This window comes from Panthera onca, chromosome A3, assembly GCF_046562875.1.
Source record: "Panthera onca isolate mPanOnc1 chromosome A3, mPanOnc1 haplotype 2, whole genome shotgun sequence".
NCBI lineage: Eukaryota > Metazoa > Chordata > Mammalia > Carnivora > Felidae > Panthera > Panthera onca.
The window spans coordinates 26,517,130-26,542,610 of NC_138341.1; the positions used below are offsets into that span (position 1 = coordinate 26,517,130).

General features: G+C 35.6%; 1 protein-coding gene across 13 annotated transcripts in view; it reads left to right on the top strand.

The window, feature by feature from the left end:
* Window positions 1–25,481, top strand: part of BIRC6 (baculoviral IAP repeat containing 6) — a 224,446-nt gene that overhangs the window by 147,230 nt on the left and 51,735 nt on the right. For all 13 annotated transcript variants that reach the window (XR_013554777.2, XM_078444805.2, XM_078444808.2 and 10 more), the window contains 8 exons: window positions 3,040–3,171; window positions 3,844–4,011; window positions 5,045–5,218; window positions 6,321–6,517; window positions 8,021–8,321; window positions 11,903–12,120; window positions 16,224–16,388; window positions 17,287–17,455. Coding sequence is in view for 12 of the 13 variants with exons in the window: in XM_078444805.2 (XP_078300931.1) it covers window positions 3,040–3,171; window positions 3,844–4,011; window positions 5,045–5,218; window positions 6,321–6,517; window positions 8,021–8,321; window positions 11,903–12,120; window positions 16,224–16,388; window positions 17,287–17,455 (1,524 nt within the window). In the remaining variant the exon portion in view is untranslated. The remainder of the gene's footprint in view (window positions 1–3,039; window positions 3,172–3,843; window positions 4,012–5,044; window positions 5,219–6,320; window positions 6,518–8,020; window positions 8,322–11,902; window positions 12,121–16,223; window positions 16,389–17,286; window positions 17,456–25,481) is intronic.

Sequence of the window (25,481 nt, forward strand, 5' to 3'; positions counted from 1 at the left end):
GCTCACTGAAGCTCTGCTCATTCCCCCCACCCTGACCCCCTGCCTCTTTTTCCCCCCTCTGTTTAAAATTTTTGGATAATTTATATTGCTCTGTCTTCAATTCTGTTCCTCTGTAGTGCCTACTAATTTGTTCTTTTTTAATATCTCCTTGTCCTTTTTTAAAGTGTATAAGCTTTCCTTTAAACATGTTTATGTTGATTATTTGTTCCTCATTATAGATTGTATACTATTGCTTCTTTATTTGCCTGGAAAATTTTATTGGACTTCTACTTTTTTACCTTTTGGGTGCTGGATATTTTTGTAGTTTAATAAATATTTTTTATTTTGTTCTGGCACAAAGTTATATTACTTGGAAATGGATTGCTTCTTTTAGATCTAGCTTTTAAATGTTATTAGTTAGGAACAGAGCACCTTTTAAACTAAGGCAGAACTTATTTGTGATGATGGACATTTTTAATAAACTTGTACTGTCTAGTACGGTAGCTGTTGAGCACATGAAATGTGTTTGGTGAGACTAAGGAACTAAGTTTTTAATGAATTTAATTTTGAAAAGGTACTATACTGAAATAGAAGTAGGGTACCACATTTGAAAATGAAAGTCTAAGGCTACTTGGGCCTCACTACTGAGGTAATACCCATCTGAGAAATGTTAGGAATTCACTAGGCATTGAGAACACTAAATATTACAGCCCTTATTTTAGACTCTGGGGTTGGTCCCCTTTTGAGAAGTACTTAACTTGGCTTTTGGTGGTTTCCTCATATATAATACTCATCTGTATGCGCTAAAGACCCAAAGGAGACTGTAGATCTCTGGAGCTCTTTCTCTCTGCAGATCTCTCCTCCCTAGCAATGTGACTTAAAAACTGCAGCCAGCCATCTTTGTCTTCCTGGACTCCCAGTCCATATCCTTACCTTGGATGACTTCTGAGTTGTGCTGATCTATGGCCTGGGAATCTCTAGCAATGAGCTGGAGCAGTCCTAGAACTCACCTCTTTAGTTTCCACTCACCTAGGCATCACTCTGTGGCCTTCCTGATGGCCATTGTGTGAAAACTGTTTAATGTATTTTCCTAGTTTTTAGTTATTTCAGGTAGTAGAGTAAATCTGGTTTTGTTATTTCATCTTGATTAGAAGTGGTAATCCAAACTGGAACAATTTTTTTTTTTAGTTAAAAAAATTGTTTTTAAATGTTTATTTTTGAGAGAGAGAGAGACTAACAGAGACAGAGTGTGAGCAAGGGTGGGGCAAAGAGAGGGAGACACAGAATCTAAAGTAGGTTCCAGGCTCTGACCTGTCAGCACAGAACCCAACGTGTGGCTTGAACTCACAAGCCACGAGATTATGACCTGAGCGGAAGTCAGACGCTTAACTGACTGAACCACCCAGGCGCTGGCCCCATTTAAAATTTTTTTTCATGTTTATTTATTTATTGAGACAGAGGGCGCATGTGCACAAGTGGGGGAGAAGCAGAGAGAGAATCCCAAGCAAACTCCATGCTCTCAGTACAGAGCCTGACATGGGGCTCTATCTCTCAAACCATGAGATTGTGACCTGAGCTGAAATCAAGAGTTGGACCATTAACCAACTGAGCCACCCAGGTGCCCCTAGAACAATTTTAACATATTTTTTTAAATGTTTTATTTACTTTTGAGACAGAGAGACAAAGCATGAGCAGGGGAGGGGCAGAGAGAGAGGGAGACACAAAATCTGAAGCAGGCCTCAGGCTCCGAGCTGTCAGCACAGAGCCCGACGCGGGGCTCGAACTCATGGACTGTGAGATCATGACCTGAGCCGAAGTCGGATGCTCAACCAACTGAGCCACCCAGGTGCCCTGCCCCTAGAACAATTTTAAACAGACTATTGAGAAGAATGTTTTTTACTGATACCTTTTAGTATTTGACATTTATTGGTATGATACTATGTAAGTTCTTATCACCTAATGATCTTTACTGGTTTTCCTGATTATGTGTTGAATTAATTTTGTGATTTTTTAAAGTATTTTATTTAGGCTTTCTGTTTTTGCCTTTGTAATAAAGTAAATGTATTGTTGCATGATGTATTTTATGGTATTTACAGAATTTTCAAATTTCACACAAGAAACGGAAACTCTAAAGGCAGACTGTGGTTAGGAAGGAACTTCAGAAATTGACATCACGGGGGTATTTTTCAGACGTTCAAAGAAAGCACAACGTAGGAGATAATGAAAACGTACTATTTTATCATTTTAATTGTTTCACCTTTTTAACATTAAAAAAGCATTAGATCACAATTGTGTGAGTTAGAAAAGTGCAAAGAGAATCTGTATAACATATCCACACTGGTGAAAGTCACTCCTAAGTTCATCCAGGTTTTTGGATTTCTTAATGGCCAAATCAGATCATTTTAGTTATTCATTTCTTGATGTTTAATAGCATGCCATATTCCAGAGTAATGAAACAAAATATTGAGAGTTTAATAAAGTGCTTAATATTCGTTCTTAAAGTCGCTAAGCTTCCTAACTAAAAACAGCAAAACAAATCTTCATTATTGAAACTTGTTCCTTTCTACTCCCATTTGTAGAATAAGAAATCTACCGTAATGCTTTAGGATGAGCCCTCAGCTCGAATTGTGTATTTGTCATTTACAAGTTGTATCATAGCCTTGCTACAGGCTGTTTCCTTATTTTGAAAATAATATTCTTTCTTAATATGCATGTTGTGAGGACCAAATTACATGTTTGTTGCAAATACACTGAACTGTGCCTACAATAAAAGAAATGTAATGGTAATGGTTTTTCATTGCCTCAAGAGGTAATACTATTGTAATGTAATATTTTCTAGAGATAATAATTTAAGTGTCCTGGCTTATGAACAGTGGTGATTCCCTTTCATTGGTATCAGCAAGGATTGAATATCAGGCTTTACCTCATCAGTTTTTCCTAAATCAATTCACATTGCCTTCATATTAATGATAAAATCTTGTTTAATCCTTGTCTAAAATGGTTAGCTTCCTTCTTAATGATTTTGAAAAGCAGTGTATTTTAGGTAATATTTTCTTACAGATACACCAAGTATCACTGCTAAACTAATTAGTGAACAGAAAGATGACAAAGAAAAGAAAAACCATGAGGAGAAAGAAAAAGTTAAGGCAGAAAATGGATTTCAGGACAATTACAGTGTTGTTGTTGCTTCAGGTATGCTTTCTGTTTTTTATAATCTTGATTTTTGTTTGGATTTTATATAAAATATAATAATATATACTCTAGGAACTTCATGTATTAAAAGGTGTTAATGCAAAAAGCTGACTTAAAATGATGTCATAATACTGGATGTAAAAACATTACACCTGAAATCTATTACTTTATGTCCAAAGCTTACTGTGTTTCATCAGATACTGAACATGTGTGAATCCTATAGATACTCCATTTAAGCTTGACAGTACACAAGAGAATTGTACTCGTACTATCAGGTAATTGAGGAAGACAAAATGACCAAGACAACTGGTAATTTTGGAGGATATATTTTTTAACATAAATGAAGTGATTTTAGTTCAAAAGATAAAGCTTAGTCTGTATTACTTTACTCTTCAAATAGGAGATAATGGATTTTATTTCTATCTCAGAGAAATAGAACAATAGAATTTAGCGTTATTTTTTACTTTCTTGGAGAATAGTTACGAACATGAAGCTAAAATTCATGGCATGTCATGAAGGGCAAATAGAATTGGAAGATCAGATATAAAATCAGAAGAAACGTTTCTCCCTTTTGGCATTAGTTAGGAATGTGATGCTATTTAAAAATATTGTAGAAATACTCTTTTATTTCATTGTGTGTTGACTGATATAGAATCTTCCTGATTCTTTTAGGGCTGAAATCCCAATCCAAACGGGCTGTGTCAGCTACACCACCACGTCCACCATCCAGGAGAGGGAGGACAATTCCTGATAAAATAGGAAGTGCTTCTTCAGGAGCAGAGGCTGCCAACAAAATAATTACTGTCCCAGTGTTTCACCTGTTCCACAAACTCTTGGCAGGTAATGTTCACAATATTGAAAAATACAAAAAATTATAAAGACATGTAATCACCATACTCAGACTCCTGTTTAATCAAGTGCTCTTGATGAGGTACATGAGTTAGTGAGACTTTGTCCATACAGCTCCCTCTAAGAAAAATGAGAAGAAAAGAAGAGGTAACCTTTTACATGCTCTTTTTAACATTATGATGTTGCATATTTATACTTTACTGTCGTCTTAAATTTTGCTGTCAGTGTGCTATAATATCAGTAAAACTAACGTTTTAAAGAGGTCATAAAAAGTTATGTAGGAAGGAGCGTGAGGCAGATTTTGAAGAACTCGTTATGGTAGTAGAAGTCATTCATGTACCACTGAGAGTTAAGCAGTATTTTCTCTCTAGCTAAAACATAATCTTTGACCAGTATACTTCCTCTTGGTCAAGGTGATACCCAATTTGTCTCCCGTTTTTGTGCTTTATTCTTAAAATCCAATTGCCAACTATTCCTTCTTAGCCATCTTTTCCTTCTTACCTTTATGTTACTGATTTATTGCAGAGATCAACAAACTATGGCCAGTAGACTGGATATAAAAAAGTTTTATGGAAATAACAGCTGTGCCCATTTATTTGTGCGTTGCCCATAGCTGTTTTCATGCCACAGTGGTAGCGGTAGTGGTTGCAGCAGAGACTGTATGGTCTTCGTAGATGAAAATATTTATCATCTGGTCCTTCAGGAAGAAGATTTTGCCAACCCCTGATGGCTAGGAATGTTTGTTTCTTTGTATCTTGCTGTATCTCATGAGATCTTGGTGGGATTTGGTTTGTGACTAACACTTTCTACAGACATTATTGTTCTGTGTCAGAATTTCTGACATATGTGTCAGAAATAGATTTCTGTAAACTTTCCATGTGCTAATTTCAAATTGTTTTTAAACTGGTGTCAGAATCAGATGCTGTACATATAGTTCAGTAAAAAAGTAACTAATTGACTTAATCAAACCAAGTAAATATTTCCCTCTTGGATTCCAGGTTTAACTTAGTTATGTCATTTTTAGGCCAGCCATTGCCAGCTGAAATGACGCTTGCCCAACTTTTAACTCTCCTGTATGACCGAAAACTTCCTCAAGGTTACCGCTCAATAGATCTGACTGTTAAATTGGGATCTAGAGTTATCACAGACCCAAGTCTGTCAAAAACAGATTCTTTTAAAAGGTTACATCCTGAAAAAGGTATGTATATGATGATCCCTTACAGTCTGTGATCTGAGAAGTAGGGATTTCTCTAGCTCATGACTTCATTTACCTTTGTTTTTATTCTGTCAAGTTAATGAGGTCTTGTTCTTTATGACTGACTTGATTTGTAAACATAATAAATTGCTATTGTTTTCACTGAAAATTAATCTTAATTTTTCTTACAGCATCACTTTATGAGCATATATGCTTTGATTTATTATTTGCCTCTTGCATTCTTTTTTTTTTTTTTTTAAGCATTTTTTTGGAGTTTATTTATTTGGAGAGCGAGTGAGCACCAGTGGGGTGGGGAGTGGGCAGAGAGGGAAAGAAAGAATCCCAAGCAGGCTCTGCCCTAACAACACGGAGCTTGAACCCACGAACCATGAGATCATGACCTACTGAGTCACCCAGGTGCCTCTAGCATTTTGCATTCTTTAGTAAATCTTAGAATATTGCCTTTGCTTAGTTTTCAGCAAGATTATTTGTTTTTATGTAGTTGGGTTTTTAGTATTTATACAGTCTGATCATTTGTAAACATACTAATCTTTTGGTTTTCCTTTGTGAGTGATTCAGAGTTAACCAATATGGTATAACTTTTAGTTTTCATTGTGGGAAGTCTGTTAGTATTCAGTTTTTCTTAATGGGATACTTCAGAACATGATGTACATATATTAGTATTTGCTTTGAATCTCTGCAAACTGACTTATTTTTACATAGAATATGCTTATAATATGCCCTAAAGGACAGTACTTCTCAAACTTCAGTATGATTGATTATAAGTTACCTACAGAACATTGTTAAAATGCATATTCTTACTCAGTAGGTCCAGGGTGGGACCTGAAAGTCTATATTTCAAAAGCTTTTACTAGATGATGCCAATGTTCACTTTCCAGTGATCCTGCTTTGAGTAGCAGGACTGTTAAGAGGCAGCGTCAGAAGTCATTTAAAGATTATTATAGTATCCAGCCTTAAAGCTCTTTCTGAGTAACATACTGATGCTGTTTTGTTGAGTAGAGAGGTGACAATAATATCCTTGTACATGAAAAATTATTATAAAAACAGACCTTTTTTTACCTGTTATTTGTAATTTACTTTCTAGATCATGGAGACTTACTTGGTAGCTGTCCAGAAGATGAGGCTCTCACTCCAAGTGATGAATGTATGGATGGAGTATTGGATGAATCTTTACTTGAAACCTGTCCCATCCAGTCACCATTACAAGTTTTTGCAGGAATGGGTGGACTGGCTCTTATTGCAGAACGACTACCGATGCTATATCCAGAAGTAATTCAACAAGTAAGATAAATTCCTAACTGAATATATAATTCCATGGCAAAGCCCTTTGTTCTTTTTTTGCTTTTTAAAAATACTTACTTGTGTTAACTTTTGGGGGGTACCCTTTCCCTTACAGTCTTCGAGCATCCTATAAATCTTTCACAGGTCAGTCTGTACAGAGAGCTTTGTGAGAATTTGTTGGTACCGAAGAAATGCTGAAGACCAAGTACATTTGCCAGACTCATTACACTGCAGCATTTTCCTTGATTTTATGGTCATCATGCTGTAATATTTTTATTTCTGTGCTTCTTGAGGCTTGATATTAATTATAGATGTTACTGGAAATGGGAGAGTAAGGCAGTAGTGTATACTGCTACCCAGATACTGCTTAACTTTTTTCCTGTTTTAGGTACCATTTCCATTTCAGGCAGTTTTAAAAACATAACTGCTTTAACCTCTTTACTGTTAATTAATGTTGCTGTTACTGATGAGCTTATTGATGTGCTTTCGGTGCTCCTCTGTTAATAAGGGGGAGTGTGGCACATAGAAAGTTGTAAATACAAAGCACTGGATATTTACTGAATGAAGTAGGGGAATTATTCTCTAATTTCATGTCCTAAGAATATATATTAGTTTCCTGGAGCTGCTGTAACAAAGTACCATCAGCTGGATGGCCTAAAACAACAGAAACTTATTCTTTGACGTTGTAAGAAGCTGTAAGTCTGAAACTAAGTTGTCTCCAGACCCATGGTCCCTCTGCAGGCTCTCGGGAAGAACCATCCTTGTCTCTTCTTAGGCTTTGCTGCTTGCTGGCCCTTGGGATTTGTTGGCTTGTGGCTGCATTACTCCAATTTCTGCCTACATTTTCACTTGGCCATCTTTCTTGTGTCTATCTGGTGTCTCTGTGTCTCCCTCTCCTCATAAGGACACTTGCCATTGATTTAGGGTCCACTCTGATCCAGTATGATGTCATCTTAATTTGATTGCATCTGCAAAGACCCTAGTTCCATTCTCAGGTAGATTAACAAATGAATGAGTAAATAGGTGGAGAAGATGGGAACGTTTTTACTCACAGTTCTGGCTGACTAACAAATGTAGAAGGAATGATAGAAAGCCACCATTTAGCAACCACTGTAGTAATTATTATTTCAGGCAAGAATTTAAAAATGCTGATTGTTCGAAGTTTGGTGAGAAAGAAACAAGATATTTATATAGCCTCAAAGACTCTGTCTACATACTCTTTTGACTAATTACAAAAGATAAAATGGTAACTTTATTTATAAACAAATGTATGTATATATGTATCTAACTTTAAAGTAAAGATATTTGGCAGATCCCACCATACTCATGACATCGTTTAATTCCTGATTTTTGGAAACTTTGTAAAAAGAGGCCCCATTATTGATCCTTTTATTCCTATATTTTATTTCTGTATTTTATAGAGATCATTTAAAGTCAGGTCTTTAATTTGAACCTGATGTTGAAACACACATATGGCCAGACAAAAAATTTCTTTTTCTTTAGGTAAGTGCTCCAGTTGTAACTTCTACCACTCAGGAAAAGCCAAAAGATAGCGATCAGTTCGAATGGGTGACCATTGAACAATCAGGGGAATTAGTTTATGAAGCACCAGAAACCATTGCAGCTGAACCTCCACCTATCAAGTCAGCAGTACAGACCATGTCTCCCATACCTGCCCATTCTTTGGCCGCTTTTGGATTATTTCTTCGTCTTCCGGGCTATGCTGAAGTGCTACTGAAAGAGAGAAAACATGCCCAGTGCCTTCTTCGACTGGTATTGGGAGTGACAGATGATGGAGAAGGAAGTAAGTGTTTAGAATTATTAATGAATTCTAGAGTGCATAAAAGTTACTCAGATCAGTGCCTGCTACTAGATTTATTGTCGGTAGTTTCATTCTAATGATACACATAGTAAGTCCTAAAGAATCTTTATTTTCATTTCTTTATTCATTCAAAACGTATTCACTGTTTACAAACTGCTGGGCATCATTGGAGGCATTTAAAGATGAAGCAGATATTTCGACCCTGCCCTCACATAGCTAATGTTCTCCTGTTTTCCAGTAATAGCAACAAGCAGTATATGTAAGTGTAGACTTAAGTTACAAATGCCTTGCAAGCACAGTCTTGTGAAGGCTCACAGTTATGAGACTGTTTCCTTACTACCCAGCTATGTGAAAAAGTGGTATGTTAGTTTTTAGTAGGGTGTTGAAGGATAGCATCTATTTAGGCTGAAATGAGCTAGAAAGATGATTTGAGCAGTGTTTGTGTGCCCAGATCATATGAGAGAGGATAAGTTGGCTGATGAAAATTTACATAAGAAACAACACTGAGTGCTCATTTTAAAAGCTATTATTATTGATAATAGATCATGGAAAGTCTTAGTAAGAACTTCAGGTTTTAGGGTGCCTGGGTGGCTCAGTTGGTTAAGCGTCCTACTTCAGCTCAGATCATGATCTTGGAGTTAATGGATTCAAGCCCTGCATCAGGCTCTGTTCTGACAGCTCAGAGCTGGGAGCCTGCTTTGGATTTTGTACCTCCCTCTCTGTCTGCCCCTTGCCCACTCACAGTTTCTCTCTCTCTCTCTCTCTCTCTCTCTCTCTGTCTCAAATAAACATTAAAAAATTTTTTTTTTAAACTTCAGATTTTATTCTAAATAGTAATGAAGATTTATTAAAATATATGAACCAAGTTATGATATGATCTTTTTTAAGAAAGTGAATCTGGAAGCAATATTTAGACTAAAGTGAAAAGAATGTGGAAAATAACATTACATGACAATTATCTTGTAATATAATATTACAAAATAATAATAGAAAGCTATGGTGATTGTTTCCATTGGGCCGACAGTTTTATTTAATATAAGGAAACATTAAAGGAAAGTCATAATGTAGGATAGCCTAGCAAGTAGATTTTCTATTGGTTTACCTGTGATTCTTCAGTTAATGACCATTCCATTTGGAAATTAATAATTGTTCTTTATTTAAAAACGTTTTTTTGATGTATTGTTTTTGAGAGACAGAGTGCAAGTAGGGGACGGGCAGAGAGGGAGAGAGGAATCTGAAGCAGGCTCCAGGCTCTGAGCTGTCAGCACAGAGCTGGAGCATGGCTGGAACTCGTGAACTGTGAGATCATGATCTGAGGCGAAGTCAGCTGCTTAACCGACTGAGCCACCCAGGCGCCCCTAATTGTTCTTTATTTTAAAATCATATGGTTTTGCAGAGTGGCCAAAATGAACAAATCAGGAGACTATAGATGCTGGAGGGGGTGTGGAGAAACGGGAACCCTCTTGCACTGTTGGTGGGAATGCAAACTGGTGCAGCCACTCTGGAAAACAGTGTGGAGGTTCCTCAGAAAATTAAAAATAGACCTACCCTATGACCCAGCAATAGCACTGCTAGGAATTTACCCAAGGGATACAGGAGTACTGATGCATGGGGGCACTTGTACCCCAATGTTTATAACAGCACTCTCAACAGTAGCCCAATTATGGAAAGAGCCTAAATGTCCATCAAATGATGAGTGGATAAAGAAATTGTGGTTTATATACACAATGGAGTACTACGTGGTAATGAGAAAGAATGAAATATGGCCCTTTGTAGCAACGTGGATGGAACTGGAGAGTGTGATGCTAAGTGAAATAAGCCATACAGAGAAAGACAGATACCATATGGTTTCACTCTTATGTGGATCCTGAGAAACTTAACAGAAACCCATGGGGGAGGGGAAGGAAAAAAAAAAGAGGTTAGAGTGGGAGAGAGCCAAAGCATAAGAGACTCTTAAAAACTGAGAACAAACTGAGGGTTGATGGGGGGTGGGAGGGTGGGGAGGGTGGATGATGGGTATTGAGGAGGGCACCTTTTGGGATGAGCACTGGGTGTTGTATAGAAACCAATTTGACAATTTCATATATTGAAAAAATTTAAAAAAATAAAATAAAATCATATGGTTTTGATTGGAGGTGAATTCTGTTACATACCACTTAGAATATTAAATCCTCACCACAAAGTATATTTAATAAAAACGTATGAATTTCAAACTATTGAATATTAAAAGTACATACTTTACCAAATAAAGCACCTACTTCTCTATGTATTTTCATATTTGATGGAATTCTTCAAAAATGGTGATATTATTGGGGCATCTGGGTGGCTTAGTTAGTGAAGTGTCTGACTCTTGATTTTGGCTCAGGTCATGATCTCACAGCCTATGGGTTCGAGCTCTGTGTCAGGCTCTGTGCTGACAGTGCAGATCCTGCTTGGGATCTCTCTCCGTCTCCCCCCATTCTGTCTAAATAAATAAATAAATGAATGAATGAATGAATGAATGAATGAATAAATCTTTGAAAATGCTGATATTGTTTTAAATATTTTTGTAATAACAAATTACAGCTTCTACATACTGTATAGTCCTACCTGTTTAGATTCATATATAAATTGTATATACCTATTTCAGTAGATCAGGAATTTTTAATTATTTGAACTGATTTTTTTTTAATGTTTATTTCTTTGAGAGAGAGGGCACGCGTACATGCGCACCTACGGACGAGTAGGGGAGGGGCAGAGAGGGGGACAGAGGATCCGAAGTGGGCTCTATGCTGACAGGACCAAGCCTGATGGGGGGCTCAAACTCACAACACCGTGAGATCCTGACCTGAGCTGAAGTCAGATGCTTAAGTGACTGAGTCACCCAGGTGCCTCTATTTGATCTGATTTTTTAATTTAAGTAGATAGAGAGGTAAGAACCATTGTATTTGGGTAGTCCATTACAACATGGTAGGTGTAACCCTAAGCAGAAAATTACCTTTACGCCATTTCAGACTTGTTTTTTCGTGAACATACATACATACTTTTTAAAAAGTATAATTTTGATACCCATTTCTGAAGTGGTTCTCTTCCACCATTCATATGTGGTTTTTGTTTTCTTTTTTTTTTTTTTTTTTTTTTTGCATTTAACATTCTAGCTAGACATAGTAGAAAACTATATTATGTACACACCAAATAAAATAGTTTTGCTCTTTCATTATCTATTCATGGTTAAAACTACTCCCAGGGCAATCGGGTTACTTTTATACTGTTGTAAGGAACTTCTAATGCTTCTATTTTAGTTGTTAGGTTTTAGTTCTGACTTATAATAGTCTTGACATAGTCAATAATGATTAATTATTCTATGAATATATTTCAGCTTTTATTTGTTTACATTCATGATGTCTTCAAGAGTTTTTCTAGACACTAAATTTTAAGATACTCTGTGGTCTTTGGATTGCTTTTTAATAAATTTAATGACATAATTTTCTGTTACATTGTCACTATTAATTTGTGACCCTGAATATTGTTCCTTATTGTGTTCTTAAATATTTTTAATTTCGAGTTCTCTTTTTTTAATATAGGTCATATTCTGCAATCTCCATCAGCCAATGTGCTTCCAACTCTTCCTTTCCATGTCCTTCGTAGCTTGTTTAGCACCACACCCTTGACCACTGATGATGGTGTGCTTCTGAGGCGGATGGCATTGGAAATTGGAGCACTACACCTCATCCTTGTCTGCCTCTCTGCCCTGAGCCACCATGCCCCGCGAGTTCCAAACTCTAGTCTCAATCAAGCAGAGGTAGGTTGAGTTTTACTTACCTCGATTGTGAGAAAGTTAAGTTAAATTCATCGAGTACAGAATAGGGTTTTTTCTGAAATAATACTTCAGAGACTCATGTACATCTTTTTTGGTTCCTAAACAATATTTGAAAGAGAAACTATGAACTAAGTGTTTTCTTCTTTATTGGGTGCTTTGAGGAACCATAGGTTAACCTATCTGCTTAAAAAACAAAGATTTTAAAGCTTAAGGAAGCTTTCCCGTTTACCAGCATATGCTGAATTTATACTGTGATCTCTTTTCCTTTTCCTTCTCAAACTTTAGAATCATACTATTGAATTGGTGCCTCTAGCTAAAGAGTAAAACAAGAGAAAAAGAAAGAAGAAAGAAAACCACCTGATTATTTCAAGATGATTTGATTATGTTTTTAGAAAATTCTAAAATAATTAATGCTATAAGTAAATTTAATTAGGATACAGTATCCAGGTTCAGTATTTAAAAATAAGTTACTTTTGTATACCAGCAAGAAGCATATGATACGCTTTTTCAATCTATTTTTTAGAATAGCATCAAAAAGAGAAAGTATCTGTGAATGAATCTGAAAAAATATGTGCAAGACATTTACACTCATACATGAACTTTTTAAATTTTTTTTTTTTAACGTTTATTTATTTTTGAGACAGAGAGAGACAGAGCATGAATGGGGGAGGGTCAGAGAGAGGGAGACACAGAATCTGAAACAGGCTCCAGGCTCTGAGCTGTCAGTATAGAGCCTGACGCGGGGCTCGAACCCACGGACGGTGAGATCGTGACCTGAAGTCGGATGCTCAACCTAGTGAGCCGCCCAGGGGCCCCAAATACGTGAACTTTTTAAAAGAAACACTAGACTTTAATAAAATGAGGTCTGTGCCCCTGTTTATTTCCATGGGCACAAAAAATATAACAGTTCAATGATACTTTTTTTTTTTTTTTTTTGAGAGAGAGTACAAGCAGGGGAGGGACAGAGAGAAGGAGAGACAAAATCCCAAGCAGGCTCTGTGCCACCAGTGCAGAGCCCGATGCGGGGCTAGAACTCATGAACTGTGAGATCATGACCTGAGTGAGATCCAGAGTCGGATGCATAACTGACTGTGCCCCAGTATTATTTCTTATCAAATTGATCTTTGTGTTTGATGGCATTCCAGATTTAATTTGGAGGAATCTGACAAGCCAATTCTAACATTTTTGGGGGAAAGGCAGAGGCTCAAAAATAGCCAAGGCAGTTTCAAAGAAGAACGTATTTATTAGGCTTATGCTATCATGTATCAAAATTTGTTATTAGTCTGTGGTATTAGTACAAGGTTAGATAGAAGCCCAGCAAACAATAGACTTAAATCCCTGTATGTAGGATTACCTGAAATGAAAATAGTAACTGCACAACATGATGGGGTAAATACGATCTTATCAATAAATGATGGTGGGGTCAGTTAAATATTCTTGTGGAACAAAAATGAAACTTTAAACTCTAATGAACTCTATATGCAAAAATTAATTATAACTGGATGATAGATATAAATGTATGTAACACATACAAAATATAATAGTACCCTTTTATGGAAAAAATATGCTCATACCTTTATGATCTTAGAGTACACAAAGATTTCTGGGGTGCCTGGGTGGCTCAGTCGGTTGAGCATCCGACTTTGGCTCAGGTCATGATCTTGCGGTTTGTGAGTTCAGGCCCGGCGTCCGGCTCTGTGCTGACATCTCGCAGCCTGCAGCCTGCTTCGAATTCTGTGTCTCCCTCTCTCTGCCCCTCCCTTGCTCATACTCTGCCTCTCTCTGTCTCTCAAAAATAAATAAATGTTAAAAAAAAAAAATTTTTTTTAAGATTTCTTAAAAACAATTTTTAAAAAGCACTAATCCATAAGGGGAAAAACATTGGAAAAAAGCAATTATGTTAAAATTAAGAACTATTTTTCATCAGAAACACTATTAAGATAGTGAAAACAGAAGTCATAGAATGGGGGAGTATATTTGGGTGTATCTGATAAAGAAATTGTATTCAGAATATTTGGGAGAGCTTCAAGAATTACAAAAGGAAAAGGCAGAAAACCTCATGGGAAAATAGAGGAAAGACTAGAATGAGCACTTCATAAGAGGGGGTATCTAAATATCCAATAAATGGAGAAAGGTGATCTGTTTCTTTATCAGAAAAGTACAAATGACTGGAATGGATACAATAATGTGGAGACAGTAAAAGATAAGCAAATTGTAGTCTACTATATAATGGGATACTATTAGGTGATGAAAGTAAACAGCTGCAGCCAACTACACGTAACAGCAGTGATGAATTTCACAAGCGCAACTGAAGTGCCACACAAAGTGGAATTTATACGGCATCACTCCATTTATAATTAGACAAAATGAAACTTTAGTGACTACAGTTTCATGCTTAGGTGGTAAAATTATAAAGAAGGGTAAGGAAACATTGAGTATAAAAATTGGGATTTTAATTAACTTTGTGGAGGAATTGAAGGTTTCACAAATAGGAGATAGAATAGGGGCAATTTCTTATGTGCAGTGATGTAATTCTTGGCCTGCCTGGTTAAATAAGTTTTTGGAGTTCATTAAGCTTGACTTTTTTTTTTTTTCATGCATATGTTATTATTTATATTACAAATTTTAAAAAATAAATGTTTATCAATAATGTTAATTCTACAGGTACTTTTATATGGTGATGAAATTGTGATTTATTTTAAGTTCATCTTATAAAACATGAAAGATGACATTTGCAGTCATAGATCCATAAAACTATTTTACAGATCTGTTTTTGGAAAGTATCATTGTATATAATATTCTTCTTTAGAATATCCTCATTAAAAGAAATGTAAAGCATTGGTATTATTTTTAAATTACCCTTGAAACCAATACTTGCAAATGTTTTGAGGGTATATCGTGTATTATATTTAATGAAAATTCTTTAAAAAGAGGATTCTTGTTATATAATTAATTTTACATTGCACAAAAATAATAATGAAGAATTGACCTTTACAGAGTTTGAGGTTATGTTAATAAAACCAGTGGTTCTAAGTCATTTTTTCTCTCTCTACCATTCACTTTTTTAGTATGTCCCCTATTCCCAAAAGATTTTTTCTACACATCACATTCTCAGTAAGAAAGAAATTGAAAATTGTTCCTTCTAGAAGTATGAGGAATCTTACTGCGATTAAAGACATATGACACAGTTAAAGAATTAAAGATATGCTTCAACTAGATTCATCCTAAGGGAGCTGGCTCATGTACCTATTCCTTTCACTGTTTTCTCTATCTAATTTTGTCATTGACTATAAGTCTTTACCCCCTCTTTTACTGATATTTTAAATTTTTTATATGTTTTTGTTTAAAAGATTTTTTTAATATTTATTAAATATTAATGCACAAGCAGGGGAGGGTCAGAGAGGGAAGGAGACACAGAATCCAAAGCAGATTCCAGGCTCTGAGCTGTCAGCACAGAGCCTGATGCAGGGCTCAAACTCACAAACCATGAGATTGTGACCTGAGCCAAAGTCGGACGCTTAACTGACTGAATCACGCAGGTGCCCCTGTATTTATGTATTCTTAAGTATAAGCATTTTCCCCCTTCCGTTAACCCCTGGCAGCTGCCATGTGTTCCATCTCTCTGTATTTACCTACTCTGGGTATTTCATATGAATAAAAGTGTACAGTATGTTACCTTTTGTGTCTGTCATCTTTGACATAGCATGTTTTTGACGTTCATTTACAAAGTAGCATATATCAGTACTTCATTACTTCTTATGGCTGAATAATTTTAATGTATGTATATATCACAGTTGTTTATGCATTCATGGTGGGCATTTGTGCTGTTTTGGCTTTTTGGCTATCATGAATAGTCTTGCTATGAAAACTCATGGACCTGTATTTGTTTGAGTGTCAGTTTTTATTTCTTTGGTTATATACCTAGGAATGAAAGTGCTGGGTCACATAATTAATCCTTTGTTTACTTTTTTGAGGAGACTTCAGCTGTTCTCTTATAGCAGCTAACTTATTTATGTTGATACTTATAAATATTTGTGAGGATAAATAAAATCAAATAGTAAGAAATTTTCATTTTTTGTTACAAGCCACAGGTATCGAGCTCTCATAACCCTACATCAACAGAAGAACAACAGCTGTATTGGGCAAAAGGGACTGGCTTTGGAACAGGTTCTACGGCTTCTGGATGGGATGTGGAACAAGCCTTAACTAAACAGAGGCTGGAAGAGGAACATGTTACCTGTCTTCTGCAGGTATATTTACAAAGTTGATATTGTCGGTGATAATAGTTAAATTTTTTTTTATATTTGTGTTGATTTTTAAGTATTGATGACTATCCAACTCATCCTCAGCTACTGTTATAAAATATATTATGCTCCTTGCTCTTAGTACATTTAAATACCCCTGGACAAAGATTATTTGTTCTTCCCTCCTTGTAACTCTAAATTTCTTCCATCTCAATTAGCTTTTTCACTGAGAGGAAAGTGACAAGGACGAAATTATCCAATAACTGGAAAATACACCATTTCTACCTTCTTCCAGTCATCTTCTCTTCTAAAATGCTGTATCTGGACTCTCTTTTTTAAATATATATATTTAAATGTTTGTTTATTTATTTATTTATTCTTTTATTCGTTCCTCACATTGTTTTAGGACTCTTCTAGAATCAGGCAAGTTGCACTAGTATGGAAAGTCCCACAGCACCAATGGGAAGGGCAGGTGCTTAAATAATAGCTTTAGTCCCTGCATCAACTAATTGACTAAAATGGGCCAAGTTTTTGAGCATTATTTTCTATAATTCTAGAATGACAGGCTCATTCTAGTACGAAATTCTAAGATCACTGTCAAACTGTACAGTGAATCTATTCAGTAATATAAATAATACAAGAATTGTTGCTAATTTTTTTAAGTTTGTCTTGTTAGGTGGATTTTTTTCTGTATGTCTAGCTATATATACAGTGTAACATTGTGCGGAACACACCCTTCTCTTTTGAAAAATCTGAGGGAAACAAGTCTTGTTTTTGAAACAAAGACGTTGACTGACTTGAAAATATAAACTCTTGGTACTTAGACTGAATATCTAACAAAATGCGGGCTTTTAAAGTATGTGAAGCTAAAATCCAATTTAAACCCTCTAATTTTTATTTTTAGGTTCTTGCAAGTTACATAAATCCCGTGAGTGGAGCAGTAAATGGGGAAGCTCAGTCATCTCATGAGAGTAGAGTACAGAACAGTAACGCCCTTCCTTCTGTACTTCTGGAGCTTCTCAGTCAGTCTTGTCTCATCCCAGCTATGTCATCTTATCTACGAAATGATTCGGGTAAGTCACATTGTCATTAGTCCTTTGTTTACTTTATTATCTATTAAAATAATGAGGTTCCGTTGGAGTATTTGGTATTATCCTTCCCCAGTATCTGTAGGCATGAGATTAACGGATTTATTTCTTAAAAATTATTGTGGAAACACTTAGTTGTTTTTTGGGGATTCTAATTGGGTTACCTGTGTTGTCATCTGTCCTGAAACACAAAATCAAAGTTTTCATTGTCTCTTTGTTTTAACCTGTGAATGTACTTTTTTACAAATAATGTATAACTGAAAATAATGGGCAAAGGCTAGTAGCTTCTTGATAATATTCTGAGCTAAATATTATATATAAATATGGTTGAACTTCTATGCATTTTAATAATTTTAATGTTTTTCTCAAACACTATAAAATTTCAGATGATGGTAATTTCAAGACATGTATAAATTATTTTAGTCCCATAGGTACTTGATAATAAGACTACTAATTTCATAAATTCACTAATAAAAGTACTGTGGGTACTTTGCCAGTGTGCAGCTGATCATTGAAAGTAGTTTATTTCATAAGTAGTTATGAAAGTATCTTCTGAGAAACGTATTCTTTTCCTAAATAATAATAGAAGGATGTGTTTTGTTTAAAGATAGTGCCAAGAAAAACAAGTTAATTAACATCGCTTCCCTTTCACCAGGAACTTTTAGTATCTGTTCTTCTTATCTATGCCTTTCTTTAATCATATTGTTATGAAAATAGACATTTACACATCTGCTTAGATTATTAAGGAAGAACAGGTGAGGAAAATGATGGGAATAAATCTTTTTAATGCACGGTTAGAGATGGAAAAGCTACTTGTATTTGTAAAGGGGTAACTGCCTCTATTTTCTACCATTATGGAGATTATTGGGCTTCTAAACACAGTTCTCTAATCTGCCTTAAACTTCATAAAAATATTGAGATGATACATTATTTAGATTGAGTTTTCTTTTACATTGACATGTTTGATACATTAAATTGGTCTTTTTTAAAAAGTAGTTATCAGGTACACAGTGTATTTTTTTGATTAAAATATTTAGAGGTATAAACACTTAACTATTTTAGATATTGGTACTGAAATTTAACATTGGGTTGTGTAGAGAAATTGAGTAGAGTGGGATAAGGTTTTTCTTTATCTCTTTCCACATTATTAAAATATTATTTAATTAGTCCTTTCACTTTTAAAATGTATATCCTCTCAAAAATTTTAAAATTTATCTTGTTCTATAATTCAGTCTTTGTATAATACTGAGCTTTTATGTTTATGGATCAGGGTCAAAAAGGAAATCCAGTATTATCTACTTTTACTGTTTAAAGTAATGTATTCATGTAAGGTGCACTTTCTGGTAAGTATATATGTTAATAAATAAACTGTGATTTTGTTAACCATATGCAATTACGGAGACTTAGATGCTGTATCTTGGAACTATTTTAGAAGTTTAATGTGACAGATCAGAATTTGACCTTTCCTTTATGACTTACTCTTTCCCTATAAAATGATTTTGTTTTAGCCCTACTTTTAGAATTATGTGCTCGAACCTGGTACCTTGTCCATTGGTATAACTGGAATTGGTACATTTAAATTTTTTTTTTTTTTTTAATTTTTTTTTTTTTTTTTCAACGTTTATTTATTTTTGGGACAGAGAGAGACAGAGCATGAACGGGGGAGGGACAGAGAGAGAGGGAGACACAGAATCGGAAACAGGCTCCAGGCTCTGAGCCATCAGCCCAGAGCCTGACGCGGGGCTCGAACTCACAGACCGTGAGATCGTGACCTGGCTGAAGTCGGACGCTTAACCGACTGCGCCACCCAGGCGCCCCATGGAATTGGTACATTTATATTTGAATGTGGTAACAAAAATGATTTTGGAATAATACTTTAAGATCAATTAATTGCTATAAAGTGACTTAGTTAAGTAGATCAGATGATTTGGTAATACACCTTTTAAATGATGTTTTAAATGATCAGAGAAAATTACTGTCACGTTTGGGATATATTCTGATCTTTAGATTGTGAGAAAAGTATGCTCATTTAGAATATTCTAAATATGAATTGATTTTCAGGAAAAAAATACCTTAGTATTATATCAGTAAATATGTTATTTATATGATCATTAATTTTGCTTAAAATGTTAGTTTTTAAGTAGCATTTTAAAATCTGAACAGATTACCTGGTCCAATTTCCAGTTTTGTCACTTGCCTATAGAACATTATTTTTGGTGGGATGCCTGGGTGGCTCAGTCAGTGAAGCAACAGACTCTTAATTTTGGCTCAGGTTGTGATCTCACGGCTCATGAGCTCAAGCCACTTAGGCTCTGTGCTGATAGCATGGGCCCTGCTTAGGATTCTCTCTCCCTCTCTCTGCTCCTCCCCTGCTCACACACTCTTGCTCTCTCAAAAATAAATAAATAAACTTAAAAAAAAAAAAAAAGAAGAATATTGGCAAGTTTGGGTGGTGGGATAGGGTAAAAAACCGTTCCCAGCTTTGCTTTGTCTTTCATAATACTGACATTTTTTACAGACTACAGGCCATTTGTTGGTGTTTGTGGGAGAGGTGCTAATAATTTCATTTGAGACATTATATTCAAGGGATGGTTTGCTTGCATCGCTAGCAGATAATATACAAAAACACAAGCAAGCATAATGAAATAGGCTGTCTTGAGAACTCTGGTAAAGTAGTACACATTTCCTTTCTGTTACATGTTTGGAAACAATAGGCGAGCAAGACAAGACATACAGCAGTTCATGCCGTACTTTCATTGGCCTGCCATTAAGTATTGAATGTGGTTTCTTACCCCTTTACAACCTCGTTTTTGTCCTTCTTTTCTGACTCCTAATGTATAAGTTAGATACTTTGAAATCTCTGAACTTTTCTTCTTAATGACTATTAAAGAGTGCTATGAATACCAGAGTCTACTTGTGTCTTTTAATAATGCCTTAAAGTTCTCATATTAGAAGGCTTGTTATGTAGCAGGTTATCTGTAAGTCTGTTTTATTTTGGTGGAAGTTTAAAAATTGGCCAAAAATTTTAAGTGAATAACAATATGCTAGCCATACTGATAAACAGAAATTGCACATAATAATTGATCTTCACTTTAGCTGTGAACATCTTTGCATCACAGGTGAAAAGAGAGTACTGTCCGTTGTAAAATCATTACCAGCATAAAGAGTGCATACTGATTCCTTGGAGAAAAGGACACCCTTTTTTCCGTTACTGACCTTCTAACAGTTCTGTAACTGAGACACTGATCCCATTCTCCAGAGATAGGTACTGATTATGTTTAGTCATTACATCTGTTATATTTACAATAAGTGATTCTCAAACAACACTTTAACTTGTAGCATAATATGGCTTTGTATTATTTATCCAGTGTGTTATTTTTATATTGATTTGTAAAATTTAAAAATTACTGGATACGCTTATGAATGTGTATGTTTAGTGTTTTATTTATTTTTGAGAGAGAGCGAGCAAGCACGCGCACACGTGTGTATGCAAGCAGGGGGGTGGGTGGAGAGAGACACGGGGAGGGAGAGGGAGAGGGAGACAGAGAATCCAAAGCAGGCTCCAGGCTCTGAGCCGGCAGTGCAGAGCCTGATGCAGGGCTCAAACTCATGAACCGTGAGATTATTACCTGAGCTGAAGTCAGATGCTTAACTGAGTGAGCCACCTAGGCTCCCCCCAGGAGGAATTTTTAGTAACCTAATAGTAGTTTTGTTACTATACATTTTTCATATATTGGTCTTTCTCTGTTGGCCTGAAAATGGGTGGGGCACAAAAAGTAGAAGCCTGTTTATAAGTGAAAGAATGGCAAAATTTTTGAAGTGTTTGGTTTGGTGATCAGATTTCTCAGATATTATGGGATGGTTTCAGTTATTTAAAATAGATATGTATATTTGAAGCTTAAATAATAGTTCTTTTTATGCTAATAAAATAAAGAAATATATTAGTGTTCTTACTTGCTTTTGTACATTAGATTAACCCAGTAATATACCTCTCTGTTGGCCAACTATATGTATCAAAACAGTATTGTGTATGTATTTTTAAATTGTTCTTGAAAGAATTTAATTCAGTAAGCTTAGTATGTAACCAAGAGAGTTGCTGGAAAAATTATAAAACAGTAAATTTGAAGCCAGAGCTGAAGGTGGGTAATTGAAACAAATAAGTGAATTACATGTTTGAACTCAAGTATCAGTTTTCATAGGAATGGTAAAAACCGTTAGAGAAAGTAGTTAGGTAGATAGGAAAATCCTTGTATAAAGAATGTGTTCATTTTAACTTTTCTTTGTCAACATTCTATTTGTTATAGCCATGTTATTTTGAAAGCTGCCTTGTAAACAAGGATTTTTTTCCTCAAGCCACGGTTAACTATGCTATTCAGTAAGCATGCAGTTACCCTACTGGCCACTAGATGGAGATCCTGTTTCATTGCTAGCAATATTTGGTTTAAAAAAAAAAAAAGTATGAATGTAGAATGTTCCTTTAGGGTACCTCACCCTCACCTCATCTTGATACCATTTTGGGAAATGACATTCTCCTATTTTCAGAAAACATCACTGAGAATGTTAACTTACTTGCCATTTATGTAATGGAACAAAAGCCTTTATCAGGGATGCCTGGGTGGCTCCATTGGTTATACATCTGACTCTTCACTTTAGCTCAGGTCATGATCCCGGGGTCATAGGGTTTAGCCCTACATCAGGCTCTGCACTGAGCGTTAAGCCTGCTTAAGATTCATATTCTCTCTCTGTCTCCCTCCCTCCCTCCCCCCTTTTCCTCCCCCCTCCCCCATCCCTCTCCTGCTCATACTCTTTTTTTCTCTCTCTGTAAAAAAAAAAAAATCCTTTATCAGTATTATAAAATCTGTACCATTTTAGTGCTGGTTTCATAGCATGGAGGTAAATACAATTTCAGAAAGGGAAACTTGAGTTTTCCTGTTCATTCCCTGCCAATATACAGACTAGGAAAGGACAAATGAGAAAAATGAAATCCAGAGACATTTAGTCAGTTGCCCGGGTTTAACTCTTTAGCAGTAATCTGGCTATTACCAAACTCAAAAATTTTCAAATCTGAAGGAAAGCCATAAGTGGATTTTTCAGTATGGAAAAGAGAAATGAATAAACATGATAGGTTAGAAGAAGGTAGAAATGAGAAAACAAGTACAGGACTTTCTTTTGGGAACATTATAAGGTACCAGTTTGGCTGTTTGTCTTAGCTAAGTGATGGTATATACTAATACGAAAATTTTGTCATTTTCACAGCGTTGGTTTGCTGGTTCCATAACTACCTATAGTGGAACAAAACCCATTAGTGTAAGCTATATTAAAGTATCTGATTTTCCTCACACTGGAGTTATGTGTTGAGGTTCTTATCGTGTCTTATCTTTTGTTATATTTCTCAGAAAGTGAGGATTTAAGTTTAATCTCATGAGTATACTAGTTGAAAATAAAGTTAATTTTCTTGTTATAGCAAATGTCTTAATTTAAATATGACCATATTTTTAAAACCCAAAGTTATTACTATAAAGTTAATTCAAAGTAAATGTACAATTGGAAGTGTACCCATCTTTCCTTTTTTTTTCTTTCCTTTTTTCCCCATCCATCTTTCTGGTCTTCAGGGCAGTAAATTCAGGAGGGCCTATTGTTCTTTAAGAGCTTGAATATTACATTAGTGTTGTACCGAGAAAAGATAATAGTTTATCAATAGAAAGTATGCAATTTTATCATTCGTAAAAAGTTACTTTGTTGATACAACTTGCCTGAGAACAAATAAGTAGAAATTATTGAGCCATTATGACACATAATACTTAACTTTATATCCTTATTTACAGTTTTCTTTGTAATAGTTTACTTGAAGCTTTTGAGTTGTGTATGCCATTTCTTTGCACTCTTTTAATAAACAGTCTGTCAGAAAGGGGTAAAAATTTTAAGATACTTCTGCTAAGTAGAATTGTATGCCATTTGGTTTTTAATCCCAAACTGTTATAATATGGCCCTAGTTTTCTTGAAAATTAGCTGAGGAGGGGCGCCTGGGTGGCGCAGTCGGTTAAGCGTCCGACTTCAGCCAGGTCACGATCTCGCGGTCCGTGAGTTCGAGCCCCGCGTCAGGCTCTGGGCTGATGGCTCGGAGCCTGGAGCCTGTTTCCGATTCTGTGTCTCCCTCTCTCTCTGCCCCTCCCCCGTTCATGCTCTGTCTCTCTCTGTCCCAAAAATAAATAAAAAACGTTGAAAAAAAAAAAAATTAGCTGAGGAGTACAAAATAAAATCTGGAATGCTTGCCTATATTTAGTGTATCTATTTTCTACAAAAACAAGATACTTTCAGGACCTGTCTACCATTTCATTCTTTTTTTTTTTTCTTTTAATTTTTTCTAATGTTTGCTTATTTTTTGAGAGAAAGAGAGTGTATGCAAGCAGAGGAAGGGCAGAGAGAGAGGGAGACACAGAATCTGAAGCAGGCTCCAGGCTGAGCTGACAGCACAGAGCCCAACGCAGGGCTCGAACTCCCGAGCCACAAGATCATGACCTGAGCCGAAGTCAGACACTTAACTGAATGAGCCACGCAAGCACCCCTCTACCATTTCATTCTTGGTAAAAGAGTACAGAATGCCAAGATTTTGATCATGTTAGTGTCCACTCAGTGTGTCTTGCACATAAGCGTTCATCAACAAATGTTAGTTCCCTTTATCTGGAATTCTCATCTTTGTCAGAGGCATCCTATATGCAAATATCTTTGGTGTAGAATACATCACTCTCTCTGTTAAATAATTGTACTGGTAATTGTAAAGGGGGAGATGGGGTTGCTTTAATTAAACTTTAAATGGATTCCCAACTGACTTGATTTGTACCGGTTTGTAAGGATAAAATATCTGCAACACTGCAGAGATACCTTACTTGATCAACCACAGTAAAGCGATCCTTCCTTCCTGTTAGTTGCCAGTGTACCTAATGCTTATATTTTCACTTCTCACGTTGTAGTGCTGTTATAGTATAAACTTTCTTAATGAATCCACCTAACCACTTGCCAATTAAACATAACTCTCTAGTTCTTTTATAAACAACTCAACTTGTATATGTATATTTCTGTTCTCAATAGTTAAATTGTAAACCTGTTAAAAGTTGTGTTTGTTTCCAAATTTATTTATGACTCTATTGCCATTACATAATTCAATATTACACAAACTGGATGTTTATATAACAAATTTAGAATACTTTTTTTAAAGACGCCATAAAAAAGGAATTGACTAAAACAATCAAATTAATTAGGTTTACATTGAGAAACTATAAAATATATCATATACATACATATTTCCCCAGCAGAATGCCCTTCCAGCTGGGTAGAGCCCTTCCTGACTTGTGTAAGAAACATACATACTTTGATCCTATGCCAAAAATCTTTGATACTTTGATGTGGGTTTCTCTGTATTTCATTCTTTTTGTCTACTGGCTGGCTTAACTGCCGACTTAAGCCAGCATTCAGCATTTCTAGGGTTGACATGAATCCCCAAAATAATTTGTTGGCTAAGGCTCAGTTGAGGAGTATGAATTCAATAAATTAAATAATTGGAAAACTGCAAGGGAGAGGAAATATTGTGTATGAATTATTATATGCAAAAGTTACTTTTATCAAAGTATTTGTATGAAGTCCATTGATGTTTCTGTTATAGCACTTATATATGATAGTGTTACTTATATCAAATTCATAGCTATGCAGTAAAACACCTTCTAATTGTTTGTTAATGGACAAATAGTCTTCATGCTGTGTGCTCACTTAAGATACCCTTTTAGTAATTTTCATTTGCAAGTAACTTTCTAAAAAAATATTTTTTTAAGTTTATTAGAGCAAGCACATGCGTGCAAGAACAGGGAAGGGACGGTAGGGGCTTTGGGGGGAGAGAGAGAGAGAGAGAGAATGAGAATATCAATCCCAAGCAGGCTCTGTGCTGACAGAGCTCCCATCATGAGGTTGTCTCACAAACCATGAGATCATGACCTGAGCTGAAATCAAGAGTCGGACA